A 14,931-nucleotide genomic window follows, 5' to 3' on the forward strand; every position below is an offset into this window, starting at 1 on the left:
TTAGCTTTGAGCCCAACAGCTATCATGACCTTTGCAGCACATAGTTAGGTAGCTGTTATACGTTATCTGGCATTTTGGCTCATTCTGTTGAAACTGATTTATGTTCTAGTCTCCCTGACTTTTATGCTTGCAGATGGTATAAACTAGCCAGCAGGTTAGCTTAGAAACTTCAAAACCTGAAATGAAAATATCCCCAATATATTTGTATATTTAGTAGGTCCACCATAAATGATTCTGTGGGAAGCCACGAGGGCCTCAAAGTAGAAAAGGTGCCCAGAATAGTTCTGTTTTCACTGTGCATGTGGCTCTGGCTGCTACATTTTAATATTTCAGTTTACAGTTTCATAAAAAGCTGAGCTTCAACATCTGGTTGGCTTTCATCTGGTCTGGCAGCTTCCTTCGTGGCATTTATGTTTGTGCCCAGAGGTCGTTGTGCTGTGTGAACGAAGAGGCAGTGCTCTAAATACATTATCATGACATGCTAAAGAGAGAAAAAAAACATCTTCTATTATTACTGGTTTTCAAGCAGGATGTAACAGTGCCCAAAACATCACCCGTAAACAGTCTCTCCATTGTTATGTATTGAAAAAAATATTTCTGCTTTAGATATGCCTCTGCACAGTAGCCATATGTACAGATCACATGGAATTAATTTATACAGTAATAGATCATGGGAGGCTTGTTATTAATGGTGCGGAACATACAGAATTTGTGACGAGATGCACGTCTCGTAGTACTCTGAAAACTTATACACAGTGCAACGTGAAAACAGGTCTTAAATATAAAATATATGACAAATTCAAAAAATATTTCCACATAAATAAATTTATTGTACAAGTGATTTAATTCATTTCATATAAATCAAACATCTGCTGGGGAGGAGAGGAATTATGGGTACTTTTTTAAGAGGAGTGGCATTACAATGTGAGGTGTAGAGAGTTGTTTAATGGTGGTGCGCCTTTGAGACCCGAGTAAAGTTAATAAGAGCCTGCACAGTTTTAATGTTGGCAGGCAGAACATTCTGGCACTTAGGAATAAGAAACGGGAAAGAACTATATATTTGAACAGAGATAAATATGTAAAGGCTAACAGAGATAGAAAACCCATGTGTTGTATAAAGGCATTGTCAAATGAAGGTAACATATCATATAATTATGAACATACGTAGAGTATGCAAAAAAACAAGTGTTTGACATGTATTTAAGCAGAAACAGAAAACCAGGCTCAAAATATGAATGTGTTTGCAGTTCACAAAGCCAGGCTATCTGAGATTGACTGCAAAAAATTGATCAGTCTTAGTAATACATACCCAGTATGTGCCTCACAGAAGCTGTCTGCATTGTCTTGTGTTTGTAGCTGGGACATTGGCGAGTGGTCAGAGTGCAGTAGAACCTGTGGCCTGGGCATGCAGCACAGACAGGTGCTCTGCCGGCAGGTGTATGCCAACCGCACCCTGAACGTGCAGACCAGCCGCTGCCACCACCTGGAGCGGCCCGAGACCACCAGCACCTGCCAGCTGAAGATCTGCAGCGAGTGGCAGATCCGCACCGATTGGACAACCGTGAGTAACATCATCAGTCACTGCTCTGTGCCTCTGGTCAGCGACAGCAGCATACTGTAGCATTACATTCAGCTGGCCGTTCCTGCAGATTGTAACCTTACATTACATTTTCTATTCAAATATAAAATGCATGTTACATTACATAAAACAAATTCTCTCTGGGGAAATTTTTATTTTCTGTACTGACCAATCCCTGGCCGTCATAGTACTGATGACAGTGGGCAATGATTGTTTGCCTGTTATGAGAACAGACGTGCATGTGCAGGCCCAGTTGTAAACAATCTGGTGTAAATGTGTGGTGCGTCCCACGATCCTTCCCTGTGTTTGCACAGTGCTCGGTTCCCTGTGGGGTGGGCCAGAAGTCCCGGGAGGTGCGCTGCGTCAGCAACGTGGGCGACTTCGTGACCGACGAGGAGTGCAACATGAAGCTGCGGCCCAACGACGTGGAGAACTGCGACATGGGCCCCTGCGCCAAGAGCTGGTTCTTCACAGGGTGGGGCAGCCAGGTACCGCCCACCGGCAACTTGTGTCACAGACAATGGCTTTATTTATACGCCCACTCTGCACTCATCCATTAGTCTATTACGTGAGTATTTCAGATATCGGAGGGTTCTGCCAATCTCTTCGCCACTTCACTGAGCCACTTTAGAAACTGCTGCCTTCTGAGGCCATAGATATGCAGAATTATGATCTTGTTTCTCTCTGTCACACTATGTTAGATGTGTGCATTGTGGTCCGTCTTCAGTAGTTGGTGTTGCTGAGTGCTTGTGTAGCGCTCTGCAGTGAGGTGTTGTCTTGCATCTCTGTAGTGCTCCGCTGAGTGTGGAATGGGAGTGCGAACCCGGAGCGTGCTGTGCCTAACCAATCAGATCAGCAGCTTGCCCCTGGAGGGCTGTGGACAGGTGCGCCCTCCAGAGGCCCAAGCGTGTAACAACGGCCCCTGTCACAGTCGTATTGAGTGGTTCACAGGACAGTGGAGCCAAGTGAGTAATGGCATTCTTATTACCCCTCCTCAGTTCATTCATATAGCGCAGGATGACTGCATTTCCTCTGGTGTGTCACAGCGGTGCGTGCGCATCGTGGCTGTCCTGAGGTGTGTGACATGTGGGATCTGAGTGATGCGTGTGATGGCTGTCTCTCCCGCAGTGCTCTGCGGAGTGTGGCGTGGGCAGCCAGCAGAGGGAGGTGGTGTGCCTCATGATGTCAGACGAAGGCTTCACGGTGCTGCCCCCATATGAGTGCTCATCTCTGGACCGCCCCTCCAGCCAGCAGAGCTGCCAGCTCAAGGCCTGTGGTGCCAAGTGGTACCACACCGACTGGAGCGCTGTGAGTCCTCAGGAGGGGCATGTGTACCGCACCATCAAAGCCAAAAGTCCTGTTAGATACATTAGATACACACGTCCCTGCTAAAAATTCCAACTGAGACCAGGTCTATTGCTGGTTTTAAGTGGTCTTTGCCTGGTCATAGCTGGTTAAAGCTGGTGGCTAAACTGGTGGACTGACTGTAGCTGGTGGTTAAGTTGGTTGACCAGCTAGAAACAGCTAGAAGTGTCAAACACAGCTTAACCAGTTTGACCAGCTTTAACATTGTTTTTAACAGGAATACCCTCTACACTGGGAATAAGAAGCAAGAACAACCACTTCACACTTCACACTCACATTCACCTGTACAGAGGTGACTCTGTATGAAGAGCATTTAATGATTTTATATATATATATACATATAACATTTTTACTGAAACACCTAACTTTAGTTATATAGTGAATGTACTTGCTGCTATGAATTTTCGTAATATTGTGCCATTTGACATCTTAACAGATATATTATGCGAGTGGTTGGCGCATGTAAAGTGGTTTTTTAGGGACTTGACTGGTCTGTGCCCCTGCAGTGCTCCAAAACGTGCGAGGGGGGGTTCCGCGTGCGAGAGGTGCGCTGTCTCTCAGACGACATGCTGCCCAGCGAGGGCTGCGAGGCCCAGCTGAGGCCGGAGGAGCGGGACGCCTGCAATCCGGACCCTTGCGTCCCCGAGATAGGTAAGTGACCTCCGAAAAAGCCACGCCTACATCGCGTGACATGTGACCTCTGCCACTGCAGGGTGAGCATGTCACAGACAGCCAAGTCAGGGGGACATTGTGGCTGGGTGCTAACTATGTTTTGTTATCAATGGCACTGCTTCCAAGAGCGCACCCCACAGAGCACCACATCGCCCTTTGCCGTGAAATATGGTAGTTTGACAGGCCACTGCCATTCAGAACGATAAAAGTACTTTACAAGAATAGTTTAAGGATTAAATTTTAATTCATTCAGACTGAGTAGCTGTTTATTACCTGGGGAGATGGATGTACAGTTTTTTATTGGGTGAGGTTTACATTGAATACTTCTGTATGTTTATGTTTCAGATGAGAACTGTCGAGACAAATACTTCAACTGCAACGTGGTGGTTCAAGCGCGGCTGTGTGTGTATAATTACTACAAGACGGCTTGTTGTGCGTCCTGCATGCGAGTGTCCCGCAAGCAGTCAGGTCACCGAGGACGCAGATGACATCTCCTTCAGGGCCATCTTCGGGGGAGCCCAAAAACTGTGTCCACACCGAGCCTGAGCTGACCACGCTGACACAGTCGACAGCCAGCCTCTGGGCTAGAAGTCCTGGAGGGCACTGTGGGCACAGTGTACTTGAACAACACCTCCACTGATAACTAAGAAGGTGCCAAGGAATTGACATACTAGACCCTTTGGAGCGCACGCTGGGGTTTCAATGGAAATGGGCGAAACACTGCCTGGACAAAAGGGTGCGAGCAGTGCAATGGGCGAGATTTCTCTGGCATTGCCCGCAGCTCAAAAGGGGTGAGTTCATGTCCGAATTCATGTGCTACAGGTGCTATGCTTGTTGCCTACGTTGTTTGAAGATAAACTGTGAAATGACAGATAATTTCAGGTCTCATCTACAGGTAAAGTCAATCTCCGCTAAGTTCAAAAACATTTTGGGAGCCATGGAGAACACGGTGCATTGTTTCAGAGTTTCTATTTGGAGGGTTTTTCCCAGATTCTGACATTGTAACTGTACTGTATTCTTGCTGGCTGTGAAGGACTGAGCTGCCTGGTAGAATGCCTCACTTGCATGGTAACAGCTATTGCAGTATCAAAGTTTTACCAGTAGGGGTACTGAAAAAAATCTGTTCAGTTCTTATTTTTTGTATTCTTTTATATTCAACATTTTGTATAGAATGTCTACTTTTGTATGCCTCATCACTTTATAAAATGCATATTTATGAGGAAATTATGAATTATATATTGAGGTTTACTAAGTTTTGTTATTTGTTGATTAAAAATGTTTTCTGAGTTCGTAAATGTTTTAGATAACTTTTCTAGAAGTTACGCAGAATTTAACTTTACCAAAGACAGATGGAAAAATTGCAGCACAGGTTCAACTCAAGTTATAAAAATAAGGGTAAAAATAAAGAAAATAATTTATAGTATACATTATACATTATAATTGAAATATTGCCTTCATTACTTACAACTGATGTTTTTGTAATCTCAGAATTGAGCCTGTCTCCCAGCTGCTGCTGATGAAACTGACACTACATCACCAGAATTTACTCTGCATGTAAATGTGAATGCATGCACGTAAATCATGTTGCCTGTAATTCATGCATATTTATGTAACATATCACTTAAGATTGTTACTGAATTATCCCTTAAAGTTCACTTCTGAAACTGCTCTGCAGGATATTTGTGCATTATTTACAATAATGGAGAAAACTTTTATTATATGCTGGTTCAAAATGCTGTAATTAATGTTTGTTTGGCCTGTAGGTACTAATAGATTGGCTTGTCCTATTTGAGTGAAGCAACTGAAACTGTTGTTCCAGCACATCATCCAGTCACGAATAGTGGACCAGCGGGATGACAAAAGCAATTCCATATGTGAACATGACTTTCTTAATTTTATATATTATTTGACCTCTTTTTCACCTACCCATGTACAGTATACTAGTTTGTGGGCATTGTATTTAATTCACTGGTATTTGATTCCGTAGATTAAGACATTCATCAGATATATTATAAAGTTGGTCTTTTCAGCCCTAAAGTGGTGCCCACAACCAGAGGTTTTTATCAGTTTCGCTGAATTAAAATAGAATCCGATATTAGAATTTGATTTCGAGTCACTGTCAGGTAACTTACATTTCAAAATGACAATGTACTATGCAATTTGCCCAATATTTTCTTTTATGGAAATAATGTTGTTTTATTGTATGTTTTAGGGACAGTAAATACTGAAGCTAGTTCCAAATGGGATGTAAAACAAGTCATACTGCATACTCATATCTGTTCCAAAGGGCTATTTTTAGTAGGCAATATACTTATGTTATTTGACACAAATCAGCAGCTACACATTGGTGCATAATAATGCTCAGTAATTGACAGTTATATTTCCTGCCTACTTGAAGTGTTACAAAATGTGTTGTAAAATAGGTCTTTCATAATCCGTACAAGATGCAATTCAAACTGAACAGTATTATTCAGGCAGGTACTGTTAAGAAATGCGTGGTCATCATATGTTGTCTTACCAACAGGAAGAGCTGGTAACAGAGGTAACCTGAAATGTAAGTGAGTGATACAGTATGTTATCTTATGTTGAAAAATACATTGACATGAAATATTTTGGTGTTATTTCCTCTCCAGTCAATGAGCACAAAGCATTTATTGGCTTGTCACCTCAGTTTTTGATGTTTTTCATTTGTTTTAGTTTTTTTTGTTTTTGTTTTTGTTTTTGCTGGTTTGAGTTTTTTTTAAAATATTTTGATGTCACAACGTTTACATAATTAAAGAAAACTTTTTTTAACGTGCTTTGGTATTTCTTAAGTAAGTTAAATACACATTTTTCTTCGTTCTTTTGACCTCACATGATAGTATATTCAATAATAATAAAGTTAGTCATGGTTTGTATTTGTATTTGATATTCACAAAGTGCTTAGTTATTTTCTCATGCTGTGATTTAAAAATGTACACAGTATACACAAACGTTATGAAATTACACGTTAGCTCTGGCTAAACTTAATGTTAAAACGATTGTTAAAAAGTACACTTTCTGGATTATTTCCTGGGATGGATGGACGTATGCTTTTGATTGGACTAGATGACTATTATGTGCCATACATTCTATATAAAGATGTTTATGATGACCTGTCAGCTTTACAATTGGTGGTACAGGGGCATGTGAGGGTCTGTGGTCTAAAGAAACACTTAATTTAATTCCTGGACAGCTTGTACAGAGCTGTTATGATTCCAGAAGCTTCCAGAGGAAATTATTAATTTTATATTTGTTAAATTTATTCACAATTCTAATCATAAATTTCAGTTTTCACATCACGCTGGCATTTCTTTCCTTGAATGCAGTGGTCTCAGGATGCAGACTAAACATAAGATTAAACATTTTGAAGAATAATCAGGTAATGTACACATGTACATGTACTCTGGGGGCATGACGTCACTGTAGCTGCTTTGCAATTATGTGAAGTGTATTTTCTTGCTTTGGACCACATGTCCAAAGCAAGAAAGACGCAATGCCCAAATGTCCCTATACCAGTCATCATAAACTGCTGTAAATATACAAAATATCCTCATATCACATTACACTGTTTGGGCTAATTGATAACTAAACCATCCCTATGAATGGACCATGATGGTTGCATAGTTTTAATGCACTGAGTCCAATTGTTTGCACCCACAATTTTCTTGTGTGTATAAGTGTTGATTTGTTTCATTTTTATGGTTGGAAGAATTTGCTGTTACCGCTTAAAGTAATTATTTTTTTTGGAGTGTGTGTGGGTTCATAATTAAGGTCACAGGATTTGTACCTCTTGTGAAGTATCAACCCCTTCTCAATGAAGTCTTAATGTTAGTCTTAATGTATGTAACCACTTTTAAATTTCACCTTTAAAAAAAAAAAAATCAGCAAAACCAAAATTGCCGCTGTTATTTGAAGTACTTCTTTATTTTATTTGAAAGGGGATCTTCAGAAGCTGGGTTCCATCTAGTGGACACGATGCAAAATTACTGCTGAAGCTACAGAAAAATCAAGGCTTAGATTCTATTTGAACATGAGCCAAATTACATGAGCCGTGTTTTTAGATTCATATAGTATGACTCGCAATTTAACTCGCAATTTAAGTAAACAGTATTGTTGTCCTTTATCATTTAAATATCTGAATGTCAGTGATTGATTCCAAATCCTGTCTAGCCTGTCTACCTTGTTTGCTGATTAGATCTCATGTTTGACCACAGACTGACCCCTTCCACTCCAGTTCTAGGCTTAGACCTCCTATTTTGCCTGCTGATTTAGTTTGTTTGACCATTTGCCCGTTATATTGGGTTCTAGCCCTCTCCTTTGTTTCCTGATTGGATTTTGTGTTTGATTTGCTCGTTCTCAGCCTTGACTTTCATTCTACCCTGCTCATCAAATAGAAACTCCGGTTAGTAAGTATGTATGTGGATACATGGTTTATGGTCAAAACAAATAGTTCACTATAAATGCTTTCAGACACATTTTTATTCATTTACTTCTGTGTGGTACATGAATAAAAGTGAATTCCCACCCAACTGTGTGAAAATCATTCATATGAATTTTTTTTAGATAATATTCACTTTTTGGACATAAGACTATAGTCTTATGTATTTTGCTGATATTCCAGTGAAACACATTATTCATCATAAATGTCTTACAACACATTTTTGTTCATTTATTTCTGCGTGGGGCAGAAATAAAAGTGATTTCCCATTCAACTGTGTGAAAAACATTCATATTTCAATTTTTTAGATAATATTCACTTTTTGGACATAAGACTATAGTCTTATGTATTTTGCTGATATTCCAGTGAAACACATTATTCATCATAAATGTCTTACAACACATTTTTGTTCATTTATTTCTGTGTGGGGCTTGAATAATAATTGATTTCCCACCAAACTGTGTGAAAAACATTCATATTTAAATTTTTTAGATAATATTCACTTTTTGGACATAAGACTATAGTCTTATGTATTTTGCTGATATTCAAGTGAAAGACATTATTCATCATAACTGTCTTACAACACATTTTTGTTCATTTATTTCTGCGTGGGGCATAAATAAAAGTGATTTCCCATTCAACTGTGTGAAAAACATTCATATTTAAATTTTTTAGATAATATTCACTTTTTGGACATAAGACTATAGTCTTATGTATTTTGCTGATATTCCAGTGAAACACATTATTCATCATAAATGTCTTCAAACACATTTCTGTTCATTTATTTCTGCGTGGGACTTAAATAAAAGTGATTTCCCACCAAACTTTGTGAAAATCATTCATATTTAAATTTTTTAGATGATATTCACTTTTTGGACATAAGACTATAGTCTTATGTATTTTGCTGATATTCCAGTGAAACACATTATTCATCATAAATGTCTTCAAACACATTTTTGTTCATTATTTCTGGTGGGGCTTGAATAAAAGTGATTTCCCCCCACTGTGTGAAAATCATTCGTATTTAAAAGTTGGATAATATTCCTTTTTGGACATAAGACTATAGTCTTATGTATTTTGCTGATATTCCAGTGAAACACATTATCATCAAAATGTTTCAAACACATTTTTGTTCATTTATTTCTGGTGCTTGAATAAAGTGATTCCCTCCACTGTGTGAAAATCATTCGTATTTAAATGTTTGATAATATTCACTTTTTGGACATAAGACTATATCTTATGTATTTTGCTGATATTCCAGGAACACATTATCATCATAATGTTTTCAAACATTTTTGTTCATTTATTTCTGCGTGGGGCTTGAATAAAAGTGATTTCCTCCCAACTGTGTGAAAATCATCGTATTTAAATGTTTGGATATATTCACTTTTGGACATAGACTATAGTCTTATGTATTTTGCTGATATTCCAGTGAAACACATTATTCATCATAATGTCTTCAAACATTTTGTTCATTTATTTCTGTGGGCTTGAATAAAAGTATTTCCCTCCCAACTGGTGAAATCATCTATTTAAATTTTTGGATAATATTCACTTTTTGGACATAAGACTATAGTCTTATGTATTTGCTGATATTCCAGTGAAACACATTATTCATCATAAATGTCTTCAAACACATTTTGTTCATTTATTTCTGCGTGGGCTTGAATAAAAGTGATTTCCCTCCCAACTGTGTGAAAATCATTCGTATTTAAAATGTTTGGATAATATTCACTTTTTGGACATAAGACTATAGGCTTATGTAATTTGCTGATATTCCAGTGAAACACATTATTCATCATAAATGTCTTCAAACACATTTTTGTTCATTTATTTCTGCGTGGGGCTTGAATAAAAGTGATTTCCCTCCCAACTGTGTGAAAATCATTCGTATTTAAAATGTTTGGATAATATTCACTTTTTGGACATAAGACTATAGTCTTATGTATTTTGCTGATATTCCAGTGAAACACATTATTCATCATATATGTTTTCAAACACATTTTTGTACATTTATTTCTGCGTGGGGCTTGAATAAAAGTGATTTCCCTCCCAACTGTGTGAAAATCATTCGTATTTAAAATGTTTGGATAATATTCACTTTTTGGACATAAGACTATAGTCTTATGTATTTTGCTGATATTCCAGTGAAACACATTATTCGTCATAAATGTCTTCAAAGACATTTTTGTTCATTTATTTCTGCGTGGGGCTTGAATAAAAGTGATTTCCCTCCCAACTGTGTGAAAATCATTCGTATTTAAAATGTTTGGATAATATTCACTTTTTGGACATAAGACTATAGTCTTATGTATTTTGCTGATATTCCAGTGAAACACATTATTCATCATAAATGTCTTCAAACACATTTTTGTTCATTTATTTCTGCGTGGGGCTTGAATAAAAGTGATTTCCCTCCCAACTGTGTGAAAATCATTCGTATTTAAAATGTTTGGATAATATTCACTTTTTGGACATAAGACTATAGTCTTATGTATTTTGCTGATATTCCAGTGAAACACATTATTCATCATAAATGTTTTCAAAGACATTTTTGTTCATTTATTTCTGCGTGGGGCTTGAATAAAAGTGATTTCCCTCCCAACTGTGTGAAAATCATTCGTATTTAAAATGTTTGGATAATATTCACTTTTTGGACATAAGACTATAGTCTTATGTATTTTGCTGATATTCCAGTGAAACACATTATTCATCATAAATGTCTTCAAACACATTTTTGTTCATTTATTTCTGCGTGGGCTTGAATAAAAGTGATTTCCCCACCAACTGTGTGAAAATCATTCGTATTTAAAATGTTTGGATAATATTCACTTTTTGGACATAAGACTATAGTCTTATGTATTTTGCTGATATTCCAGTGAAACACATTATTCATCATAAATGTCTTCAAACACATTTCTGTTCATTTATTTCTGTGTGGGACTTAAATAAAAGTGATTTCCCACCAAACTGTGTGAAAAACATTCATATTTAAATTTTTTAGATAATATTCACTTTTTGGACATAAGACTATAGTCTTATGTATTTTGCTGATATTCCAGTGAAACACATTATTCATCATAAATGTCTTCAAACACATTTTTGTTCATTTATTTCTGCGTGGGGCTTGAATAAAAGTGATTTCCCTCCCAACTGTGTGAAAATCATTCGTATTTAAAATGTTTGGATAATATTCACTTTTTGGACATAAGACTATAGTCTTATGTATTTTGCTGATATTCCAGTGAAACACATTATTCATCATAAATGTCTTCAAAGACATTTTTGTTCATTTATTTCTGCGTGGGGCTTGAATAAAAGTGATTTCCCTCCCAACTGTGTGAAAATCATTCGTATTTAAAATGTTTGGATAATATTCACTTTTTGGACATAAGACTATAGTCTTATGTATTTTGCTGATATTCCAGTGAAACACATTATTCATCATAAATGTCTTCAAACACATTTCTGTTCATTTATTTCTGTGTGGGACTTAAATAAAAGTGATATCCCACCAAACTGTGTGAAAATCATTCATATTTAAATTTTTTAGATGATATTCACTTTTTGGACATAAGACTATAGTCTTATGTATTTTGCTGATATTCCAGTGAAACACATTATTCATCATAAATGTCTTCAAACACATTTTTGTTCATTTATTTCTGTGTGATGTGTGATTTCCCACTCAACTGTGTGAAATATTTCACTGTGGTTGTTCAATAAATGTGATTTCTATTCTATCTGCATTAAAAAATGGAATTTTTACAATTTTGCTTCATCTTCATTCCTTGGACGTAAGAATAATGTATTTTGCTGAATTTTTCTCACTAAATGATTCAAACTAATGTTGAATTTTCCTTATTTAGTTTTACTTTTTTTTACAAAAGACTTTCGCCTTGAAAATGTTGCTTTTTTCAGTGAAGTAGATTTTTTTATTTTCTTTTTTATCCTTTTTTATTGTTTATATGAGATATTTATTTTTAACCTCTCCAACCTTAACCCTAGCTGCAATTTTTTCCTCAACCATAAACTATTTCAGACCCTAGCAACCATGGAAGAACAGTCAATGTGCACACATACACCAGACATACCAGATTGGACAGTAAATTAAGGGATAAACAGGGATATCACTACATGAAAACTCAGTTTAATCCTAGAAGACTCCACCCTCTCCTGGATCCAGGTCATCAATGGAGCAGACCTCACCATTGGCAGCTGCCCTGGGGGAAAGCTATCACATGGCAGTCCTCCTGGAGATGAAGAATGCAGACACTAGACTGCAGAGAGTCATCCTGTCCATTGGGACTCAACGATCATCCTGTCAACAATTAGACCACTGAAAGAAGACTGCAATCAATCATCTGCAGACATTGCCTATGGTGGCCAAATTCACATTCTCAGCAGCAAAAATTTAGATCCCATTGGCCAAATTATGCACGTTACATGTTTCTGATTGGTACAACCACCAAGTTAATTGGAAAAATATATAGTGCACCACTAGAATCTAGATTGCCTGTGCTACACCAGGGACGATTGTGCTTTAAGCAGAGCCATGCATATAGTAGTCAAATGGATAAGATTTTGGACCCCTGGGAACTTCATTCATAAAAAAACTGCGAAGTATGCATGTGACATGTAACATCTGATTACTTGTGACTGGAACATATGTTTTACTTATCAAATAATAATAACCTCTGTACCATAGCAATTAATGTCCCTCCACACTATATTTGCTATATGGTGAAATAAATAAATAAAAAATAATGGGCTCTTACTTCTGAAAGCTTACAGGAGTAAAAGCTTTTATCAGTATTACCTTTAAGATTTTTCTTAATTTGCTTATCCTTAGGTCAATTTGCATGGTCCTTGGAAATATCCATAAAGCCATATGATTTACATACAGTATGGGACATTACAGAATTTATCTGATCATATATTGTAAAAGAAAAGCACATTCCCACTGTAATGCACATTTAATGTTAAAAATGTCAGTATCTACAATCCAAGCACTTGCTTATCTTTATCTTGCTCCAAAGTACTCCAGTGATAGCAATGTGAATGGCTCTGGCACAGAAATTATTTTAGCACAATGTGAATGGCTCTGGCACAGAAATTATTTTAGCACATTATTTGTTGCGGAATTACATTATCATGAGAAGGCCTCTTTTGTAAATTGTGTGTTGCTGATTCCTGCTTTGGTGTCTACTGTGGAATATGAGGGCTTGACTCAGTAACGTTGGATTGGAGAGCTTTGCTCAAGCATGATGCCTTATGAGTGCTGTTTATGACTGATCTGGGAGACACAGAAGGGTGCAGGAATGCATTGCACCCTGTGCTTCAATCAAATTATGTAGAAACCTTGGCGAGGGATGTTATTTATCCTAATCCTAATTGATCATTCTGTTCATTTTAAACAACGTCACTGTATAATTTGGTTATTCAAATGATTAATAGAAAATAACAAGGTGAAGTGGAAATCATATGTCAAATGTCAACAGACATTTTGAGGGGCAGGGGCTCAAGCCAAGAAAAAAGTACTAAGATACTGAATTGTTGAGATACCTGGAATTTAGCTTGTAACTAACATGGAAAAAGAATGGTAAAACTGTTCTGTGATGAACAAAACCAAATGTGCGGTTTCAGTACACATGCACAAAATTCAGACAATTAGAACCCAAGAGTTTATTCCACTGATTTTGTTGCCTGTCTGCTTTATAATTAGGGACAAAAAATTCAAGGAAAACAAGAAAAGCAATGAGTTGTCCTTTATAATTATAATTAGATTACCCTATTTTACATTCTAAGTAATACATGTATTTGAATATGAAGCCAACACTCAGTATGTGTTAATTATTAACACATACTGAGTGTCTGTTTCATATTCAAATGGAACAATACAAGACAAGACAAGACAGTGCCCCAAACATCTCATCAGCATTGCTGGCCATGGTGATCTGGTGCCCTGGTGATCTGCTCATTTACTCTGAGGGGTTTCCATGGCACCCGGTCGGCACAGAATCAGTGGCAAAAGTAGCTGGTATTGCAGTCTGTACCTGTCACTGTCTCCCGGGTCTGTGTCAGCAGCGTGTTCACCCAGCTGTCTCCTCTGCCACTGCAGCAATGGAGGGGAAGTGAGGAGGAAATGGGAGAAGTACAGGGCCCCAGAGTCAGGCCTCTTTCAGACATTAAATAATAAACGATGAGTTAGTTAGTAAGCAAATAAATAAATAAACAAATAAATAAATTGAAGCCAGATGGCAGACCTGAATCTAACTGGGATTTGCTAGATTGCACTGTTTAATTGCTTAGTCAGTACTGCTGTCAGAGCACGGCATACATTATGACATTTAAATTTATTCAGCTGGGGTCTTGCATTCCATGAAGCAACTTTAACGGCACTGTCTTCTCTGAGACACAAGCCTACATCCTTCTGGTTATGAGTTCAGGTGTCCATCTACCAAGCTGCTCTGCTGCACACCTATAGAGGTAGAACTGAGTGCAATTCATTTTTCAAGCCTGCACAGCTGCCATTTCTGAAAAAGATTCTTACAGTAAACTCATTTTAAGTTAATTGACAACTGTTTAATTTATTTTTAAATGAATTAAAAGATCAATAATTTATATGTGCAAAGGATATACTATACATCCTTGTGTTGTAATGCAATGGCAACAATTTTACCACATTCCTAAATGTGTTACAATTAAGTAATTTTTTTAAATGTGCATTTCATAATTTATTCATTATTAAAATAAGATAATAAAAATAGGCAAAGCAATCCCTGCCAGCACACATATTGTGATGTAGACCTAATACATTCTTTTATATGGGGCACACTGTAGTGTTCATGACGTA

The 14,931-nt window shown here is 37.3% G+C and overlaps 1 protein-coding gene across 4 annotated transcripts in view; it reads left to right on the forward strand.

The window, feature by feature from the left end:
- LOC135241852 (thrombospondin type-1 domain-containing protein 4-like) overlaps positions 1-6,409 on the forward strand; it is a 49,974-nt gene extending 43,565 nt beyond the window's left edge. For all 4 annotated transcript variants that reach the window (XM_064312586.1, XM_064312587.1, XM_064312588.1 and 1 more), the window contains 6 exons: positions 1,357-1,561; positions 1,894-2,067; positions 2,371-2,544; positions 2,708-2,887; positions 3,451-3,595; positions 3,962-6,409. In XM_064312586.1, coding sequence (XP_064168656.1) covers positions 1,357-1,561; positions 1,894-2,067; positions 2,371-2,544; positions 2,708-2,887; positions 3,451-3,595; positions 3,962-4,104 — 1,021 coding nt within the window. In that variant the 3' untranslated portion in view covers positions 4,105-6,409. The remainder of the gene's footprint in view (positions 1-1,356; positions 1,562-1,893; positions 2,068-2,370; positions 2,545-2,707; positions 2,888-3,450; positions 3,596-3,961) is intronic.
- The last annotated feature ends 8,522 nt before the right edge of the window (positions 6,410-14,931 follow it).

Source organism: Anguilla rostrata, chromosome 16 (genome assembly GCF_018555375.3).
Source record: "Anguilla rostrata isolate EN2019 chromosome 16, ASM1855537v3, whole genome shotgun sequence".
NCBI lineage: Eukaryota > Metazoa > Chordata > Actinopteri > Anguilliformes > Anguillidae > Anguilla > Anguilla rostrata.